The sequence below is a fragment of the Odontomachus brunneus genome, unplaced genomic scaffold (assembly GCF_010583005.1).
Source record: "Odontomachus brunneus isolate Ranch 3 - 2012 unplaced genomic scaffold, Obru_v1 Obru_scaffold_169, whole genome shotgun sequence".
Taxonomy (NCBI): domain Eukaryota; kingdom Metazoa; phylum Arthropoda; class Insecta; order Hymenoptera; family Formicidae; genus Odontomachus; species Odontomachus brunneus.
Genome location: NW_022639619.1, coordinates 753721 through 773852, shown reverse-complemented (window position 1 = coordinate 773852; position 20132 = coordinate 753721). Strand labels below are relative to the sequence as shown.

At 38.2% G+C, this 20132-nt stretch overlaps 1 protein-coding gene across 3 annotated transcripts; it reads left to right on the top strand.

Annotated features, from left to right (window-relative positions):
* Window positions 1-3407: 3407 nt before the first annotated feature.
* Window positions 3408-18986, top strand: LOC116851260 (5-hydroxytryptamine receptor-like). Of its 3 annotated transcripts, XM_032830536.1 has the most exons (6): window positions 3415-8199; window positions 10722-10859; window positions 12485-12597; window positions 13587-13920; window positions 15665-15965; window positions 16257-18986. In XM_032830536.1, the coding sequence occupies exons 1-6, from the start codon at window positions 8044-8046 to the stop codon at window positions 16430-16432; spliced, it is 1218 nt and encodes a 405-aa protein (XP_032686427.1). In that variant the 5' UTR covers window positions 3415-8043; the 3' UTR covers window positions 16433-18986. The 3 variants fall into 3 exon arrangements, with proteins under 3 accessions (XP_032686426.1, XP_032686427.1, XP_032686428.1); XM_032830535.1 differs by having other exon boundaries at window positions 3408-8199; window positions 15665-16401; XM_032830537.1 differs by lacking the exon at window positions 3415-8199 and having other exon boundaries at window positions 10159-10859; window positions 12492-13920; window positions 15665-16401.
* Window positions 18987-20132: the final 1146 nt, after the last annotated feature.

The window sequence follows — 20132 nt, the reverse complement described above, 5'->3', positions numbered from 1 at the left end:
GCTCTAGAACTTTTCAAGAGGGTATCAGAACTGCAAAAAAAATGTCACAGTTCGGGGTTATTGACTTCATTAGTTATAACTTCCATGTGGAAAATTATAACGTTGTTATGTAACGCCACTGCTCCTTGAAGTTTAGTGAATAAAGTTATCGTTAGACTAATACCCATTTCTACCAACTTTGGTTAACTTAACCGGCTGGTTATTCCAGTAGAATTAACCAATCGCACCTGTAAATTCTGACTAATAATAAATGTGATTAGTCAATTCTGTTGGAATAACCAACTGGTTAAGTTAACCAAAGTTAGTAGAAATGGACGATACAAGCACAAATTATCCAGTTAAAATCGCATTCACACTGGAGACCGATGACTGTAAGATAAAAATACCAATTCCTGGATACCTAATTCTAAATATTCTTACTGTACTTTTGATCTTTAAGTACAAATAAAATTTCAACATGGAATGTATGTATATACTCAACACTTATATATATTTTTTGTGTTAAAAGTTCAATAAAATATTTGTACTTAAAGACCAAAATAAAAAGAACCTGATCCAGGATCAGGTACGTGTCTGAGCATTGGTACTTTGGCTTTAAAGAACCCTCTACTTTCTGCGGCCGGAATACATAAACATTTCGCCCGTAAGCGCGGCTAATTTCAGGTGAAACTTACGTCATTAAGCACAGCCATTTGTTTGGACGTCGCGCTGCAAACTGAAAGCTTACCATGTCGAGAATCTTATCCTTAAGACTATAACTCCGCAATGAATTACCTTATTAAGAGAGCCAATAAATCCTAATAATCTTAAAGAATAGCTACGAACGGGACTATTGTCCGCGAGCACAATAGCTGTGCTTACTCCGTGCGCTCGCGAACGTGGTTTCCTCAAAACAAAGAGTCTCGACAGAGGGATCGACGAGGGTCCTTCAATTCCGCACATTTGCGGAAAATTCGTTACAGTTGAATCCGAGTCCGGGTCGTGCGACGCGCGGATGGACTGGGGTTCGTCGTGGCGGTGCAACTCTTTCTATTCTGCTGCCTAGCTGCCTGATCGATACCATCGATAATCCAAAAGTAGCATCGACGCATCTCGCGAAACCGCTCGTGCGGCATCCCGCGAAAAATCTCGAAGATGGGGGGAACGAAGGACTCTTATTATAACTTACAATCGCGCAGCATCGTGCTGCCATTGTCGGGATCAATGCAGCGGGGTTGAAGTTACAACGGGAGACTTTTATTAGCGGCTTAACGCCGCGCGACTGACTCGAGCTGGGTAGCAAATAATACAATAATTGACGCGATATTACTGTCATCCCGCTTCTACTGGATGACTAATGGGCGAGCGGCAACGAGCATTTACTTCTCGCGGATTGTACGGTATGTTTAAATGTGACTATTAAAAGGAGAAATTGCACGAACATTTCTGAGCGAATTGGACGCGATGCATCTGCAGCGGGCCCGAATATTTAAAATGTGACCGCGATGAGGAAATTTTCATTATCAAAATTGAAGTGGTTTCCAATGACTTTCATTGCGTGTGTATCGATCCGACTCGCAAATTCTTATCCCGACGATTGCGATATCTTTATTATACTGAAAGAAGAAAATGGTTGGTCTAACCAAAATTATAGTTATTTTTTATCTCACCAAAAAGTACGGTGGAATATCCCATCGTACTTTTCGGTTGTTTTAACATGAAAATGACAGTAGTGACATGCATATAAAGTTAGCATTATAATAGAATTTAAATAGAATTTAATAAGAAAATAGTTTTCTTGATCATAATGTGCAATAATTCCTTCTCTACGTGATTACAGTTATAAGTATCAAATCTTTCTTCCTCAGCATATATTGCAAGTCCAAGTGTTATTTTTAAACGCATAAACGTGTAATTTGGCTGAAACTCTTTTCACATATTTTTTATCATTTTGAGTAATGTCATTTAACATGTTTAAGACACGTATAAGTCATAATTTAATACATTTAAACATGAGTTTTCACCTAAAACGATAAGAAATGTAAAAAGAGATTCAGTCAAAATAACATACTAAAGTGCAGTATACGATCTTACATGGCCGTGTTACCGTCACAATGTCCCGCATTCGTGTGATTTTTATTCTTGCAGTATCTAATCGCGATGATATTACATGTGCAAATTGTTCAGTTTTTTTTACTGGTAGCCACAAGAAACTTATAAGGTACGTATCGTTTCCGTAAGATATCTTGCAGCAATGAGCGAATTGCACTCTGTAAGTGCAATAAAATCTGTCCGACCAGGAAAATGAGAACAGTCTGGGAGACACATCGGAATTTTTGAGGTCGCGAATAAACGAAAAAGCGCATTTACTCAACGAGAACGCCAGCAGTGCAAAGATTAAAAACGATGTTTTTACAGCTCCTTTTTTTATGAGTGTAATAAGCGGAATTTTTCGCGAAAAACTCTATTTGCACTAAAATCATGGTGGCGAAAAGTTGGAAGGAATTCTTGCGATTCCGCTTTACCTTTTGCATGTCGCCCAAGCGAGGAAAACTTTCCCCGCGGGGGTAGTTAAATTTACTTCTTTAGATGTCAGATGGTACGAAAAATGGCGCATCGAGTCGCTACATTTTTGCATATTACGATCGTTCATTTGCGTGTCGCAACATTTGAGTGGAGTGTCCTCATGTCGCGGTACATCCACTCGCGCGTCCATTACAATTTCAGAAAGGTATCCGTTTATATTAACGCGTTACAGTTTACTTTCTAGTTGTTCATTTGCGTCCAGCTTCGACTTTATACGCAATCGGCCTAACTCGCATGGAATGAAAATCCGAGAGAGTAATCGGTATGTGTGTGTGTGACTCGCTTTTCGCGAGCAGGCGGTTGTGATTAATCGGAACTGTTTGAAAAGATTCTATACGCGATTAATACAGTGCAGTGCTGTTCGTGGCAGTGAATATCGAGTTTTTTACTTTTTCCTCGAAAACCGGAGCGTCCAGCTTAGTTAGGATTAAAATGGTAATGGTGCTGGCCATTCATACATGTTTCCGCGCTTGGAAAGGCCTGAAAAAGAAAAAAATTGGAGAGATAAAATTTACCCGTGATACGCAAGAATCAATTCCCTTTTATTGAATACACATAACGCTCACGCCGAGCGTAATGCATATTGAATGTTAAAGCTGACATTCCCCTGCGGAGGCATGCAAAAATTTTATGAATATTCGTGACCTTTGCACCTTGTAACATTTATCTTGTAGCCCTCACATGGCAACACATGTTTAAGCACCTTGATCTGACGCACTGGACCCGTTTTCATCCTCGCGTATTTTCATTCCGCAAAAATATCAATGAAAATTTAGAAAAAATAATAATATTTTCAAGTCTTTTTAATAATACTTTCTAGTCTGCATAGAGTAGAATTATATGCAGAAATGATCGCAAATACTCACTAAAAGTATTTCATTTTATTACAAATACAAAGAGAAACGCGATGAAAACGTGAGTTTAGATAAAACTCTAAACGCATGCGTGCCAAAAATTTGTTTCAGCAAATTTTCGAAAGTCCTTGTACCACCAGCTTGCGGATAATACGAAATTAAAAATCGGATGGGATTGAAAGTGACTGTGTGTCAGATCAGGGTTTGGAGTGATCAATATAAACATCAAGAATGATGAATATAAATGTCAGAATAATCAATATAAAAAGGATAAAGGGTAGCTTTCGTGGTACGAAAAATGTAGATGAGAACATCTGCGATATGCTTGCCACGCGTTTTGTCTCGGCACGTCAAGCACACGGTCGGGGTCTTTTCTCTCGCGAAGTATTTCATTATTCTCCGTAATTTCCGACGGAGCTGGAATTTGCCACCACAACCCGTCATATCCGCCTGCTTCGATAACTATCGTGTGCATTCCTGCTAGTCCATTCGTTTTATCTGCTTCTCCCCCATCTCATTGTTTAACCATATATTATACATTATAAACCATTCTTTTGCTCACCCATTACTGGGATATTATTTATGGTCGATTGGAATTTCTTCGCCAAGTGAGTAAAAGAGAGAACGAGACAGAAAGAAGAGAGAGAGAGAGAGAGAGAGAGAGAGAGAGAGAGAGAAAGTGAGAGGGTAGAGAGAGAGAGTCTTTATCGAAAGTTTATCGATCGTACCGTCTGAACCTTTTTTCTCAGTGGCACACACATTCCGATCTTGACGCAAATACTGTTTTTCATTCCCACGAGATGACTCGTCATCGGTTCGTGCCTCGATTTTCGCGAGAAACATTGAAAAATTCTTCAATATCTTTAAATGCTTCTTGCCGCTGGGGACTCTATCGACGCGTAGAATACACGAGTGGATTGACCATCAGCATACAGAACGGGAATGTGTGTGGATGTCGTTCGCGATATTAATTAAAAATCTGCCTTATGCTTGACGGGCGATTTGAACATGGCATTGCATGAGCGACGCTATATCCGCGTGAAATTTAGACGAGAGTGCTCCTCCAATATTCAGCGCGAATAAAAACGACGATTTCGTGGCGCGATATTTCGGCAGTCGCGAAAAAAACGACGCGCACTCCAGCGTTCATGTGTATTTAGAAGGCTACTAAATACACGTGTTAACTTATATCCAAATAAAGAGAGGAAATGCCGTGAAACAGCCGTCCGCAAGTAAGTGGAATATATTCAGGAGGACGTCGCGGACGTTAAAGAAAACAGCGGTTGCTCCTAGCTGCTTTATGCTGACGCGAAGGATGCGCTTTGCATCGCGTGTTGTTCCTTATCATTTAATAAGAATCCTCTCAGGGTGTGCTGGACGACTTTGCGGGCACGTCATGCAAATCAAAAATAAAGGGAGACAGAGAGAAACGGCAGCGGAGGTATTGAAAAGGTTAACACTAAGAAAAAAGTGTTTGCTACTTTTGTAATTATATTCACACAAGAAAATAATTGCTATAAATTATGATAAAGAAACCATGTTTTTATATATATTAAACTCTATTTTATAATGTTAGCGATAATAACTTTGTATACATGTTACTACTATCGTTTTTGTCTTAGAACAATCAAAATATATATCTGAGTGAAAATAACTATAATTTTAGTTAGATCAACTTTCTTCTCTCAATATAGAGGATATATATATTTATTACTTCAGCTTACATGCCAGGAAGGAAAGACGACTTTTTAATGAACGCAATTTTAAAGCAATTTTAGTGAGCGCACAGAATTACGCTCAAAACACGTTCTCATTTCGACGACATCGTTCGGCGTTATAAGTTAAGTACGTGCGCGGAATTTCAGGTTCTCTTTAAACTGCCTTTTCGAATTACCGTTACTCAGCCCCGCCGTGAAGAAGTGGAAACAGCGCGGTAATTTACTTAATTCGGTGCGCCAAGGGGAAATCCATTTTCTGGCCCGGTCAATAATAATATACTGATGTACAGTCGTCGGCGGTTGGCTGAAAAAAAGGCCAGCGCGAAGATAAGAAAAGAGCCGGTTTAAACGATCAGATTAATCGCGACACATATATTATTCTTCTTCCTTTTTTATTAGTCGCGAGTTAATTGCATTACGATGTTCCCGTTCACGCCGTTGTCCTTTCCCGTATCCGTCAATGTGTCTCTATCAGATAAATGGAGGAGACAGACAAAAGCGTTACAAATTGCAATTTGATTTGTTTCCAATTTGACAATATCACCGTGCGTTCGAGTGAAATTGTAACTGGTCCATCCATTCACGTAAATACACGTACAAAAAAAGACTTCATTTCGGGTAACTGAATGGGGACTAAATGAAAAACAAGAAGTAATATATTTGTTATTGTGACCGAAAATATTTGTTATTGTGACCGAAAGTATTTGTTACATTGACCGAAAATATTTGTCTGGTTGTTCAGCTGCATTAAAAATCGCTCAAATGACTGAGAGCAGTTGGCTGAGTAGGAACCTCTTACAGGAATTCTTTTGTTCCTACAAGCGAGTTCTTCACCTGATCCCCAAGTAGCAGAAAATTCGGTTACACTAACGGAGTTGTTTTTGTGGAAACCTTGATTTTTCGAGGTGCGTAATTTGTAACTCATTATTCTTTTGTAACCGATTTATGCAAACATACCGACATGCTTCATTAAATATCGTAGCATATCAATTTTAATTATAATGCGTAGCGTACAAATATGCTGTGTGGAATGCAGTTTGCGGTTGAAATAGGCCAAATTCATCGACACGAAACTAATTTATGATGAAATAAATTGAAATTCCGGAAATCATTACTAATACATGTTTTTAAGTAAACAATTATTCATTGTCACACATTTGTCATTATTTATAGCTAATATTCAACACACTCTCCACTCTTTATATTCACTCCGGTCTCCATTTATTCGCAATTATGCAACTTGTATCGCGAATATTACGCGTGTCGTGTATATTTAATTTCGCATCGCTTCGCCGGGTTATTATGCAAAGTGCATATTATGTACGATTAATAAATTATTAATGAATAATCGATGTCGCGTTACGCGATTTTATTGCTGTATAACTGTAAAATGCTTAAATACCATAACATATTAAACATTGCGGTGTAAATATTGAAAATATGCCACTCGATATCGCCACTTTGCCTCTGTTATTTGTCTATTATCGTATTTCAGCTTTATTATCGTCTCTACAAAAACGCGATAATAAATGCTATATATGTAATTTTTTAATACTTTTACCAAATATCTATCACTAACGCAGGAAGATAAGATAACACGGAAAAAACAATTCCGTTGATGCAGCCGAATTTTCAGCCATTTTTCTCAGGGATCAGACGAAAACTCGATTGTAAGAACGGAAAAATTCCTTTATGAGACTTCTATATAGTCAATTGTTCTCAGTTGCCTCAACCGAGTTCTAATATCGCTGAATGTTCAGACGAATATTTTTGGTTGCGAACGGAAATATTAGTTTTCATAACGAAGATATCGTTTCTAATCACTTAATTTTCAGTTGGTTTCTATTCGGTTACACCAACTAAAAATTTTTTTCCGTGTCGACAAGTGTCGATGTATATATTTGGCGCGTAATTTTGTGTCATTTTGTCTTGTAATAACTAAAATGCAAACATGCAGCAACATAGCCACTTTGCAAAATAAAGAAGGCTTCTTACAAAATATATATTCTGGTTAGTAGTTCCAGGATTCTCATGAGAGGTTTTCACAGCTCTCCTGCCGGCCCTTAATTTATCTCGCCAACTTTATCTTGTCCTCCCATATGCTCGATTTCAACTATTTTATGAATGAAAATTTCCTTTATTATCCGAAAATATATCATACATTTGCAGGAAACTTCATTGTAGCTAATAACACGTTACTTAACTTTATTCACTCATGATGATAAATATTAATATAAAATTTCGAGAATCTCGAAAATTTACTTTGTTATTACTGAATCATTTTTTTCTATTTTATAACTGTAATATTTCGATTTTAATAAAACTCAGGCAAAGGTATTCATATTCTAAAAGGATTATTTCGCGATTTTGTATCCATTGTTCTTCTCAAGATAGATGCTCTAAAACGAGTACATACCTCTGGAGCAATCTAGACCCGGTCTCTCCTACTTCGGGATACAACTTCTTCGTATTTTTAGTGCACAGTGTTTTCCCAGTTTTGCCTTATTCTCACGTTCTGTTTGACTTTCCTCATCCAATTTTAGCAAAGTTTGCGCGCGCGCGTTTGTCTCTTCCCGATGTGATCCATTTCCATATTTCGGTGAAACGTCGTTGTTAGGCAGTTTGACCCGTGTATCTATAGACCGTAGAAAGTTTCGCAAACTTTCGTCAATCACTCTCACATGTCTGTTCTTTACTTCCATCCGCATTCATACCTCTCCGCAAGCGCTCATTGTGATTTGTAATCCGCGCACTCTCGTCTCCCGTCGATCCGCAGGACTCGCATCCCGACACGATTGATCGTTCTCGTGGTATGGAGTCCTCTTAGAGAGTCGTCACGATGGCTCAAGCCGGCGTGCACACTGGCAAGCAAAAATCATCATCTATGGACCGAGGGTGAACGGAGAATGGAGAATCAAACGGCTGATTACCATGGGGACGTTTACCAATGGAACCATACGGTATCGGCGGATGAGGGAGGTGCGAAGACGGAATATTACCTGCCCAATTGGACCGATCTTGTCCTGGCGGGATTATTCACGATGCTGATTATCGTTACTATAGTAAGCGGTCACTCGTCGTGCAATATTCGAAGCACTGTCTAAAACACTTTTTCATTCGTCTCAAGCCACTCGTTTTAACTCTTTGAGGCCCAGCCATCGATCTCGTTCGAGTAAAATTCTTTTCCTCATGAATACTCTCAAATGATGAAGAGTTTTGTGCTCCAGATAAAATTGAGAAGTACGATTTTCTGGGTGTATATTATGATGCATATTCATGTTTGTGTGCCTACAGAACTTAATAATTTTATAATCATGATTATGAACACAAAAGCGTCAACCTTGTATCTTAAGGTGACATCGATCAAACAAATGGAGAAAATAAAATTTTATATTTTCTGATGGAAAACTTTACACGATTTCGAATGTCAACGATTTTGCTGCGCATATATAATCGTTATATTGATATCTTCATATTGATATCTTTATATTGATATATAATCGCTATGTTGATTTCTTCAACAAGTAAATTAATCTCACGAATCGAGACGAATCGAAAAATATAACGTGCTATCCATGATGGATAGATAGTGTTATATTGGCAGAATTATTACTTCGCCAATACAAAACATTTGAGCAGGAAGTGAATGTACACGATTATGTACACTGGGCCTTGAAGAGTTAATCCACAATGCACTTATACATTATTTATTGCAATATACTCAATATCTCGATAACATGAAAATCACTTTCTATTAGATGGTAAACTTAGTTCCTGCGGCTCACAGTTAGATGACGTTAGTTGTAGGTATAATTTATTTTGACATCTGAAACTGGCTGCATTTTAGAGGTTAGACATTTATCAATAAAATTCAGTGCGAAGAGATTCATTTAAGCGAGCAGTGCTATTTTTTCTTTTGATTAAATATGGAACGTGATAAGTTGTTTTTTCGACATGTGCTACTTCATTACTTTAACTTGAAAAAAACTGCAGCTGCAGCTCATAAATTGCTTTTCGAAGCTTATGGCAATTATGCTCCATCGGAAAGAACATGCCAAGTGTGGTTTCAGCGATTTAAGAGTGGTGATTTTGATGTCAACGATAAAGAACGCTCAGGCCAACCGAAAAAGTTTGAAGACACCGATTTGCAGGCATTATTGGACGAAAACTCTACTCAAACGCTCCAAGAATTGTCTGCAGCATTAAATGTTACTCCGATGGCTGTTTCCAAACGTCTACATGCAATGGGAAAAATTCAAAAGGAGGGAAAATGGGTACCACACGAATTAACCGCAAATGCCATTGCGAATCGCTTAAACATCTCTATTTCTCTGCTCGCCAGGCAGAAAAAGAAGAGTTTTTTGTGGCGCATAGTGACTGGCGATGAAAAATGGATATACTTCGATAATCCTAAACGAAGAAAATCATGGGTAGACCCTGGCCAACCATCGACATCCACACCAAAGAGAAATATTCATGGCCACAAAGCAATGCTTTGTATTTGGTGGGATATGCACAGCGTCGTTTATTATGAGCTACTCAGACTTAACGAAAGTATCACGGGGGATCGATATCAATCACAATTAAACCGTCTGAATGAAGCATTGTTGGAAAAAAGGCCAGCAGTAGCCAGCAATCGACGTAAAGTCATGCTTTTGCACGACAACGCTCGACCACACGTTGCCAAAGCCGTCAAAGAAACACTGATGCAGCTCGAGTGGGAAGTTCTCCCGCACCCAGCGTATTCACCAGACTTAGCTCCTTCGGACTATTACTTGTTCCGGTCGATGCAGCACGGCTTGGTGGATACACACTTCAGAAATTACGAGGATGTGCGAAAATGGATCGACGAATGGATTGCATCAAAAGACCAATCGTTCTATCGTCGCGGAATCTACGCGTTGCCCGAAAGATGGGAAAAATGTATAGCTAGCGAGGGAAAATACTTCGATTAATGTATTTTTTGCTTTTGATGTCGAAATAAATGAGTTTTTTAAACAAAAAAACCGCAGGAACTAAGTTTACCACCTAATAATTAAGATTCCTGGGTATTCGCTTCGGAATTCTGGATTGATAATGTCAGAAGCGAAGGAACGCATCCAAAATTCTTGCGTGCTATTTCCAAATAAAAGGATATTATATGATCGTTTAAGCATACTTGTAAAATGCTCCATAAACTATTCCCCTAACAATCAATAAATAGCTGCCAAATTAACGTGATACGCAACCTTCCTCTTAACCTACCTTCTCTTGTGAATTTGTTACGTTTATTTTACTATTTATATTATTATTAACTATCAAGGGAAAGGGAGAGTTCCTGGAATATTTTACAAGTACGCTCCTGTGATCTACAATGTTCTTTCATACAAATATCTTTTTATTTAAAAACGACACGCAAAAATTTTCAGCTATCATATTCCTCATTTCTAACTTCACAATCTAACATGGCTGTAGCGAATACTCATGAGCCTTAAAATACCACGCATGCGTATTTAATGAGCGCAATGTTTTAATCACGGTTGTTTGAACTGTCACGGGAGCGCGAGTTTACAACGATTATGAGCTCTTTCTCGTAATGTTACAGGTCGGCAATACTCTAGTGATTGCGGCTGTAATTACCACCAGGCGATTACGGTCCGTGACTAATTGTTTTGTGTCTAGCCTAGCTGCGGCGGATTTACTAGTCGGTCTAGCGGTGATGCCACCGGCGGTGTTGTTACAGGTATACGCGACGTTTACCACTCGGGATTCAATATGCAGCTGACAGACACATGCGAGATATCTTTAGTTCGGATGTTATGACGCGAACTCTACGCGAGCTGTCGCGATGAGATCTTATTTAATTATCGCAATCGGCGCGCATCATCCACGAAACAAATTGTGCGCGCGGCACGTCACCGTAACGTTGCTCGCGGCGGCATTTCATTAACGTTGGCATTTAATAATTGCCTCGCGAGTAAACACGTACAGCATCGCAGATTCCTGCCCGACACTATCCGCATGTAACGTGAAACAGCAATTAGCCGGAACAACAATTACGACACTCGCGGTACTCACCTTCGCATGTTCGCGCTTTAAAAAACAAAAGTGCAACGTCCATTTCTTTGGTGTTTCATTGCGGAATTCTTCGAATTTGCTGTTTTACGTTTAGTCCGTTTTGTGACGGACAGGTTTTTAGAGCAGTTAGACAAAATAACGTTTTGCAACAGCTACATGGAGAGAGTATATATATTATAGAGTATATATATTATAGTTTCTTTCTATATATATACATAAATTTTCCCAATTTTACTATGTTTTTAATAGTACAGAAAGACTGTCAGTAAAGCCGGGATCAGACTATGCATTGGAGATTGAGATTGCGTTGAGATTGCAGATTGAAGATTGGATTTTGACCAATCAGAATACAGAAAGCAAAGATTGAGATTAAAGATTGGAATTAGAGTTCTTTTTTTTTAATCTACAATCGCAATATTAGCCAATGCCTTAGCGATTTTTTGACCGCGTGATAGATCCGTTTTTGGCTGCGTCCCGAAATTCACTGAAATTCTATAGTATATGTAATATAAACTCTAAATTTTCATTACTGGCAATGAATTTCGGAACGCAGCCTTTACAGACGAGGATTTTTGAAAGTTCAGAGAAAGCAAGAGAGGTTAAATTTCGTACAATATAACGAAATTTATTTACAATTACATAATACACGTAAAGAATCAATCATATTAAGAATCACTGAGATCTCACTAAGCTAAATTATTTTCTGAACGTAACCATATTATTAATTGCAATACAGATCGCAATCATACAGTGTGATTGAACAATCTTTAATTTTCAGTCTTTAATCTCAATCTCCAATGCGTAGTCTGATTCCGGCTTAAATATATTTTGTCAAGGAATACAGACTATTTCTCTGGAAACATAGCAAATGTTTTTATAGTATATTTTAGTTTCTGAAATATAACACATATGAAATAAAAGCACAAACAATTACTGCAGAATGTCAATTTATTCCTCGGTTACAAAATCTCATAGTAATTTTTACTATAAAATTCTGCTTAAAATGTTTAGTTAATCTGTTATGTGTAACAAATCCATTGTGTTCAATAATATATTTTGTTTCGTTAATATATTACGTAGTGTCTTAATATATCATGTTCCAATAATTATATTTAATTAACAGTGTAACTAATATCTTAACGATCGAAGAACGAAATTTACAGTCAAAATATAGTTGAAGAAGTCGAAGGAACGGACGTTGGCACTTTCTTTTCTCTCGAGTACGAGCATTGACTTCTTTCGTCCTCGTAAAAATGTAGCACCTCGAAAATCGAATATCCCTTGATGAAGCTTACAGGAGGGACTTGGGAGTTGGGCGAGATACTGTGCGATTCTTGGGTCTCCCTCGACATTCTACTCTGCACGGCCAGTATTCTCTCGTTATGCGCCATATCTATAGACAGGTAAAGCGGATCATACGCATTTTCGCATCACGTCACGTAGATCTAAACGGGACTATCGGCGAGCGTTGCGCTCGTCGTTCTGCTTCTCGCAAATAGATTTCCTCGTCATTAAAAAAGAAAATTTACGCGACGAGGAAACCTCCAACGCCGGGATTTAACGAGCTCCTGCGCACGTCAGGAAAAAGGAAAGAAAAACGAAACGAAACGAAATGATGGCGGGCGCGAGTAAATTTTCCGGCCTGTAGGAAGTTTGCTTAAACGATAAAGTATTTTATTTTGTTGACTCATCGCTATAATCAGACAGGCGTATATTGCTCACTGGAAGCTGTTGCTATCTTATCTATCGTAGATATTTTTTCTTGCGGCTTCTCACAGCCCTTGCGTGTACGTGCGATAAACTGTAAATTCGCAAAACGCACACGACACTCGAAATCTCGAGTGTTATCAACGAGCTATAGGGTTATCTTAATTCCGATTATAGACTAACAAGATACGGCGCGCTGGAACTTGAGTACACGTTAAATTACATTGAATTAATTACACAGGAAAATATTTTACCTCTAAGAAAAGCGATTACTCAGTTTACTTTCCTTCTTTGAAGCAATAATTAGCTCCAACTTTCAATTTTTTCTCGGTAATGATCTTTAAATACTCATCACAAATTTTTTTAGAAAAGCTCACAGTCATGTATTTAAAAGAAAAATGTATTCCCTTTACGATAATATGGGAAACCTTCGTCGAAGGAAAAGTTAATTTGTCTCGGCTGAGCAAGCAAACCGAGCTTTTATTTTACTTCTAATATTCTTGATGCAAAACTTGCTAGGATTCGGGATGTATTTTGAAAAAATTTGACGTTTATGATGATACAATGTGATAGATTTGCGGATAGGAAACATGAAACAACATAAAATATTTGAAATAAGCATCATTTACTTAAGTGCAGCGTGTATTTTTCCATATATATATTTCCGTGTGCATCTTCGTTCAAGGTATCTGGCCGTGACTCAGCCGCTGATATACAGCCGTCGACGTAGGAGTAAAAGACTGGCCGGGCTGATGATCGTCGCGGTATGGGTTCTGGCTGGGGCCATTACGAGCCCGCCCTTGCTGGGCTGCTTCCCGCGCGCGACGAACCGCGATATCAAAAAGTGCTCCTACAACATGGACTCCTCGTACGTGATATTCTCGGCGATGGGTAGCTTCTTCCTGCCGATGCTGGTGATGCTGTACGTGTATGGCAGGATTTCGTGCGTCATCGCGAGCAGGCATAGGAATCTGGAGACCAGCGAGGCGGAGAATGTCCGAGCACGTCGTAAAATCACGGTGAGAGAAACATTTGACTCGAAGTCTCTGCTTGGAGATGCAATCGAGGAAGGAAGGTGTCGTTGCATGCGACGAAGCGACGCGGCTTTCGCCGTTTTATGTTGTATATTTCTCGTTATGTGACACGGCGTTTATTGGGTACTTACCTCGCTGTGTGATTCAACGACATCGTCGAACTGCCATTGGCACTGTCGTATCACGATCGTTATCGGAGTTAAGAAGCTTCTTCAGTTGAAGCGAGACTTTGACGTGACCCTGATCCTTCGACACTAAAATTTCTCGCTTAAAATCTCCCCAAGGCAATTCGTTTTTTCTTTCTCTTGCGAAATATGATATTAATGGCAAGTTGTTGGAATTTCACTCGATGAGAATTCTCGATTTGATATTTGAGGCTTTCGAGAATTCTCGAGTTTACGGTAAACACATTCCATGCGCGGAAATTTGCGTGCACAGCCGATTTATATTCCAAGGCGCCGAGGAATCGAGAAGAGAGCTTCCGCGAAAATTTTTCCGCGAGACGACTTTCCGCCGGGCGAAGCCTTTTCTGGACGGCGTTCGTTCTACAAACGGAACACGACGACCGTCCATTCCTGTAATTAACTTTTGAAACGACACCGTCGCGCGCACAGAAACAGCTGGAAAAAAGGAGGAGCAAAGGAAAGAGATCATTACAACGTGTATAATCAGCAGAACCGATGCGGCGGTCGCGCGCAACGACCAACGTCGCGGTGGTCAAATGCAAATATCATAACCATTTGCTCCGAATACAAAAGAAGCGCTTCCAATCGTGAAGGGAACGCTGCAAAAATCAAGGATTAATCCTGCTTTTAATGCGAAACGTATCACGGATTTGTTCGACGGCGCGCGTTGACTGAAGATAACGAAACCGTTCGCGTACTTTCATTCAGCGGGAGATTAAGGAGACCGACGGCTCTCTCACGGGCGCCGACGTCGTAACAGAAGGGACGTGGATTAAATTTGCATTATCCAACCTTACGTAACTAATACGTTATTAATCATGTCGCGCAGCGCGTCTTACACACGTCTCCCTTGTCGGAATATAATTTAGTTACGTAACAATACGTGCACAACTTCGCAGCGAACAGACATCTCCAAGGCCCGTACCAATAGTCCTTATTTGAGATTTGTTTCACATGAAATACTCAAATCTGAATTTCAAGTTATACTAGACCTCCTCGTTTGAATCATGCAATATTCGTGACTAGAGTTATGAAAATATCAACCGAAAATTTTTCCCCGTTCAATAACTGACTTGAACAAATATGTTTTAGTGCAAACTGATTGTCGACCGATTTGAGCAAAATTAATCGTCAGTCGAACGATGATTTTTGTTGAAAACAATTAATTGGTTCCTAGCCAAATTTTCTCATATTAATCAATTAAACAAAATAATTAATCCAAAAAGTAATTAATTACTCGCCACCCTGTTCGTTAAATTTGTAATTGCGGTTTAATTGAAAAACTCGCATCTCGAAATTCAGATTTAGATACCTCACTTGAGACAAGCTTCAAGTGATGACTATTAATACAAACTTAAGAGTATCGTCGCTTTAACAGGATGGAAATGAAAAGATGACGATCAAAGGAAAGGATATGGCACTATAGCAGTAGAGGAAAAACATATCGGAACTTAATTCAATCGGATGATTCGCGAGTCTCACCTTCGGCGCGTCCGTTACATAAAAATGCGCGCACGAAATGACATCGTGCGTTTGTCTCGCAGATTGAACGTAGCAAGAGTGTTCGGACGCAACGAACGGATTACGTCGAGAGCAACATGACTTGCGAGAGACCGTCCGAGGAGGCCGAGCCGACGAGCATGTGCAGAAAGTTGGGCACAATTCGCGGTAATCAGCAGAGCTGTATCAACAGGGTCGCTAGGGAGACGAAAACTGCGGGTACCTTGGCGGTGGTCGTGGGCGGTTTCGTCGCGTGCTGGTTGCCATTTTTCATTCTGTACTTGGCGACACCGTTCGTACCTATGGAGCCCCCGGACATCCTCATGCCCGCTTTAACCTGGCTAGGTAGGTGGAGAGGATGGGCGGTCGTTAGGCACCCTCCGTCCTCGGACTCCTCGACAAATCTGGGAGTCGATTTGGCTCCCGGACAAAATCTGGCCTCAGACGGTATCTGTCACGGCGATTTCTTTCTCTCACAATTTCCTTTTCGGAAACGGCGCTTTTCAATCAAGATTGTTCTCAGCGATAAAAGACTCTCAGACGAAAATAAAGAAAGAAGGAAAAACGGGACGGTGAGAGCCGACAGCGGGGGTGAGTAGTTTCGGGACACCGTATAATGGGATGTTTATTATTTAGGGTGGATTAACTCGGCCATCAATCCGTTTATCTACGCCTTCTATTCGGCAGACTTCCGCCTCGCTTTCTGGCGACTAACATGTCGGAAATGTTTCAAGAGCAGGCTGAACTTGGACGGCACGAATCGGAAATTACCCATTCCGGTTAACTGGAAAAAAGACGCGTCGAGGACGTAAAGAGATCCCTGCGCATGAATTCCGAACTTGCTTAATTACGTAGCGACTGAAATTAGAAGGGCGATGGGTGGGGGGGATGGGTGTCGATCGCATCGAATTTTATGTTTACTCGCAACCGCCGTACATTGTCAAAGAATGACACGTACGAGAAACGCATCTATTCTGTATATGTGTACGCTGGTAGCCAATCAATCGATTATTATTACGCCGTTTTATATGATACATAAAAATTTCACTACGCACAATACGGCGGAATACGTGTATAACTCTACTCTCGAGAATTGCATGATTAATTATTCTCTTTAGGTACAACGTCGCGCACAACGATCGACCCGATTGGTCACCGTAGTCTCGTTTGAATGTTCGTTAGCTTTCAGATATTTTCGCTCACGCTCGATCGAGTCAGACTTCTACCGAGGCTTCTTGCAAAATTCCACAATTTTATTTAAACAGATTCTGCCGGAGCAACGTTTATTCATTTTCACTCTAATAACTTCACTTCGTCCTGTCGCTTTGCGTACAAGAAGGTGTATCTGTGTTGATTTTATTGAAAGGTTCGCCGGTATATCGTCGAGTAGAAATTTAGAATTTACGCATTTACGAATCCCGCAAATGCTAATTTATATCTCCAAATAATGCTCCTTGGGTTGCAAATCCTCGCATAAATCTGCCTCCTTTTCATTTTTATTTTGCAGAGTTATCGCAACGAATACAAATCCAAATCTCCATTGCTGTATTCCGTTCACACATCTGTGCTATCTTTGCCCTCGGTATTCCTTCCTTTTCCCGTATTTCTCTGTATTTCAAGTTCGACAGAATATACAGGGTTAATGTAGAATCGAAATCTCGACTTGGGCAATCGATAAAAGACGAACGAACTTTCTGTACGTCTAACTTTTTGCCTTTAACAACATTGAAATAAAAAAGGCAACTTTTGTTACATAATGTAAAATAATTACATAATGTAAAATAATTCCATCAACTAATACAAATTAATTTCTCTCTTTACCTCTTTGTATGTACGGCGTGATAAATTTAAGGGTAAAATACCGCTTAAGAAAGAATTTTGCAATTTACGCAAATACGTACGGTAAAAAATTATACATATTTTTCATGTGTATAACGTAGCTCGTCAACACATAAAAATTCTTTTGACACTACGCCACGTAACTACTTTATTAACGTATCCACATTTAAATATAAATGTATGTGCGTTTTAGTGCAAATGTACTCGGAGCATGTAGCAGATTCTCCCTATCAAAACAGAGATTATGACGTAAAGATAAAAAATTTACGCGAATGTAGTGTATAACCATGTTTAATCTCTCTTATGAGATAAGTAATGTATAATAGATTATATAATAAGATGTATGACTGATGCCTAATCTGTGATCAATATCGATGTAATCATTGTCACATTCATTCGTGACATTTGTATACGACGAATAAAAATTGAAATGTTTCCTGTTTAATCGCCGTATCATTGTACGCGTACATCTAATTTCTCTCTCTCTCTCTCTCTCTCTCTCTCTCTCTCTCTCTCTCTCTCTCTCTCTTTTTGCATTTACGTAAAACATTTTTACATGTATATTTTATATTTGACATTCCGAGGAAAACTTGCTATATGCATCGAATACTTCTTATCGCTACTTTTTACTAGCTCTTCCGCATCAGAAATGTATAATATATAATTTTAATTTAATAATTTATATTTATTTATTCGTAGACACAGTTTGTATATAGAATATAACAGCGAAACATCATATATATTAAATCATGTGAATTTATCAATGTAAAGGTAGAGAATGAGAAATCATAAATTATATATATCATTTAGAATGAAGCTGGTTAATATTTGCGGTTGTCAATTGCAAATATTTACCAGTTTTAATTAAGAGAATTTTATTATTTTAGGGAAATATTAACGACTAAAAACATATGTTAAATTAATTATAGATATTAGTTAATCGAGAGATTTGGAAGAAATTTCATAATCAATTGTTAAAGACTGTAGATATTCTACGTAACAAATTTTGCTAAAAAGCAAAAAACCGATATATCATTTCTTTTATTTCTCAGTATTTTTAATAATTCTGTGCATATAATTAATACTCTGTGTCAGTTATATATCTTCGCAGAAGACAAAATGCATAGCTAATCTATCTGAAACTTTAATATAGTTCCGTGCGCGCGTGCGATTTCAGTATTATAAATGGAATAATTTATTTCTATGCTAATTCTATATACTTGATCAATTAACGTGAACTTGTACAGAATATTGGATAAATTAGAGAGATCTTATACTCTCTCTATGATTCGTATTCATAAATAAACTTGTATATATTATACAATGTATACTATTCCTAATTATCCGAAAAAGCTTAAGATATCCTAGAATTATCCTAGATATGTATTCAGAACATTTTACCTTCTTATTTACAGAATATCCAGGACGATGTTCAAGATGATTTCAGCACGCGTTGTGCTATGTGAGATATTTAGATGTAAATTCTTAAAATTATCTTTAGGTGAACATTTGTATATGGAAGATATCGCAACAGTTATTTTAATTTATGTGTGGAGATAATCAATAAAAGCATATGCTTCATACGTAATAATGTGTAACTGGGAGAATTAATTTCGCTTCATATTCAAACATAGTGCTAATATTAATATAAATTAAAATCGAGAGTAATCGCCCTAACAGCACAGATGCCCACACTGAGGGAAAAATTATCTTAAAATCAACAAATATTTCTTTGATGGCTATTAACATATTTACTTAAATCTAAATTCTTTTTATTTAAATCAAATATTATTTACTTGATTTAAGTAAACAATATTTTGTTTAAATAAAGAAAATTTAGATTTAAATAAATATGTTAATGGCATCTATCAAAGAAATATTTGTTGATTTTAAGGTAATTTTTCCCTCAGTGCAGGAGACGTCCAGAATACGTCCTGAGAACATCCTAGAGACGTTTCTACGTCCTGAGGACATCTCTGGGACGTCCCCAGGAGATCTTATGCTGTATGGGCGGTTAATTTGTAACAATATTTTCATAATTTTTACTAAATTATTAATAATAATATTTAATAGAATTTAGACAGAATGCAAACAGACTTACAATTCGAGCTTGAATAAGCAGGATTCAAGTTTTAATAAAGTTACTCGTTACTTAGACCCGTTACGTCAAAATTAGGCCCTTTAATTGCGGCTTCATTAGTTCCGAAGTCTCCGTTACGAGCCGCCACTTTCTTTAACGACGAATTGAGATATAATACTTGAGAGAATCCTAAGAGCGGATATATGACGTAAGATTTCTTGGAATGTGCTTTTTTCAACCTGCTGTCTGAAGCAGTACGAATATAAAAAACTCATTAAATACTCCAAAGAGAAGAATAAAAGGATTTAGGGGCTGATTTGAAATGATCTTCATATGTAAAACGTTAGCTTTAATCGATACGTATAAGTCGATACATTAAAATATATATTTCAACGTCCACAGAAAATAGGCGCCATTCTTGACCAACAACAAATCGTAAAAATTTACATCCAGTTTAAAACAATTTATAACTAGTTACAACAGCGTTTGCAATTAATTTAGCCGAAACTAATATGAGTTCTAGTTCCGACTTTGCATTTACAAAAATATGTCATGAGAAAGAAAGTAATAAATAATAAAAAGTAACACAATTA

Bases quoted from the DNA above. Each gene is read 5' to 3' on its own strand.
- LOC116851260 (XM_032830535.1), top strand. From the start codon at position 8,044: ATGGAGAATCAAACGGCTGATTACCATGGGGACGTTTACCAATGGAAC. The intron at 8,200-10,721 runs GTAAGCGGTCAC...GTAATGTTACAG, and splicing joins TGCTGATTATCGTTACTATA to GTCGGCAATACTCTAGTGAT. The intron at 10,860-12,484 runs GTATACGCGACG...CCCTTGATGAAG, and splicing joins CACCGGCGGTGTTGTTACAG to CTTACAGGAGGGACTTGGGA.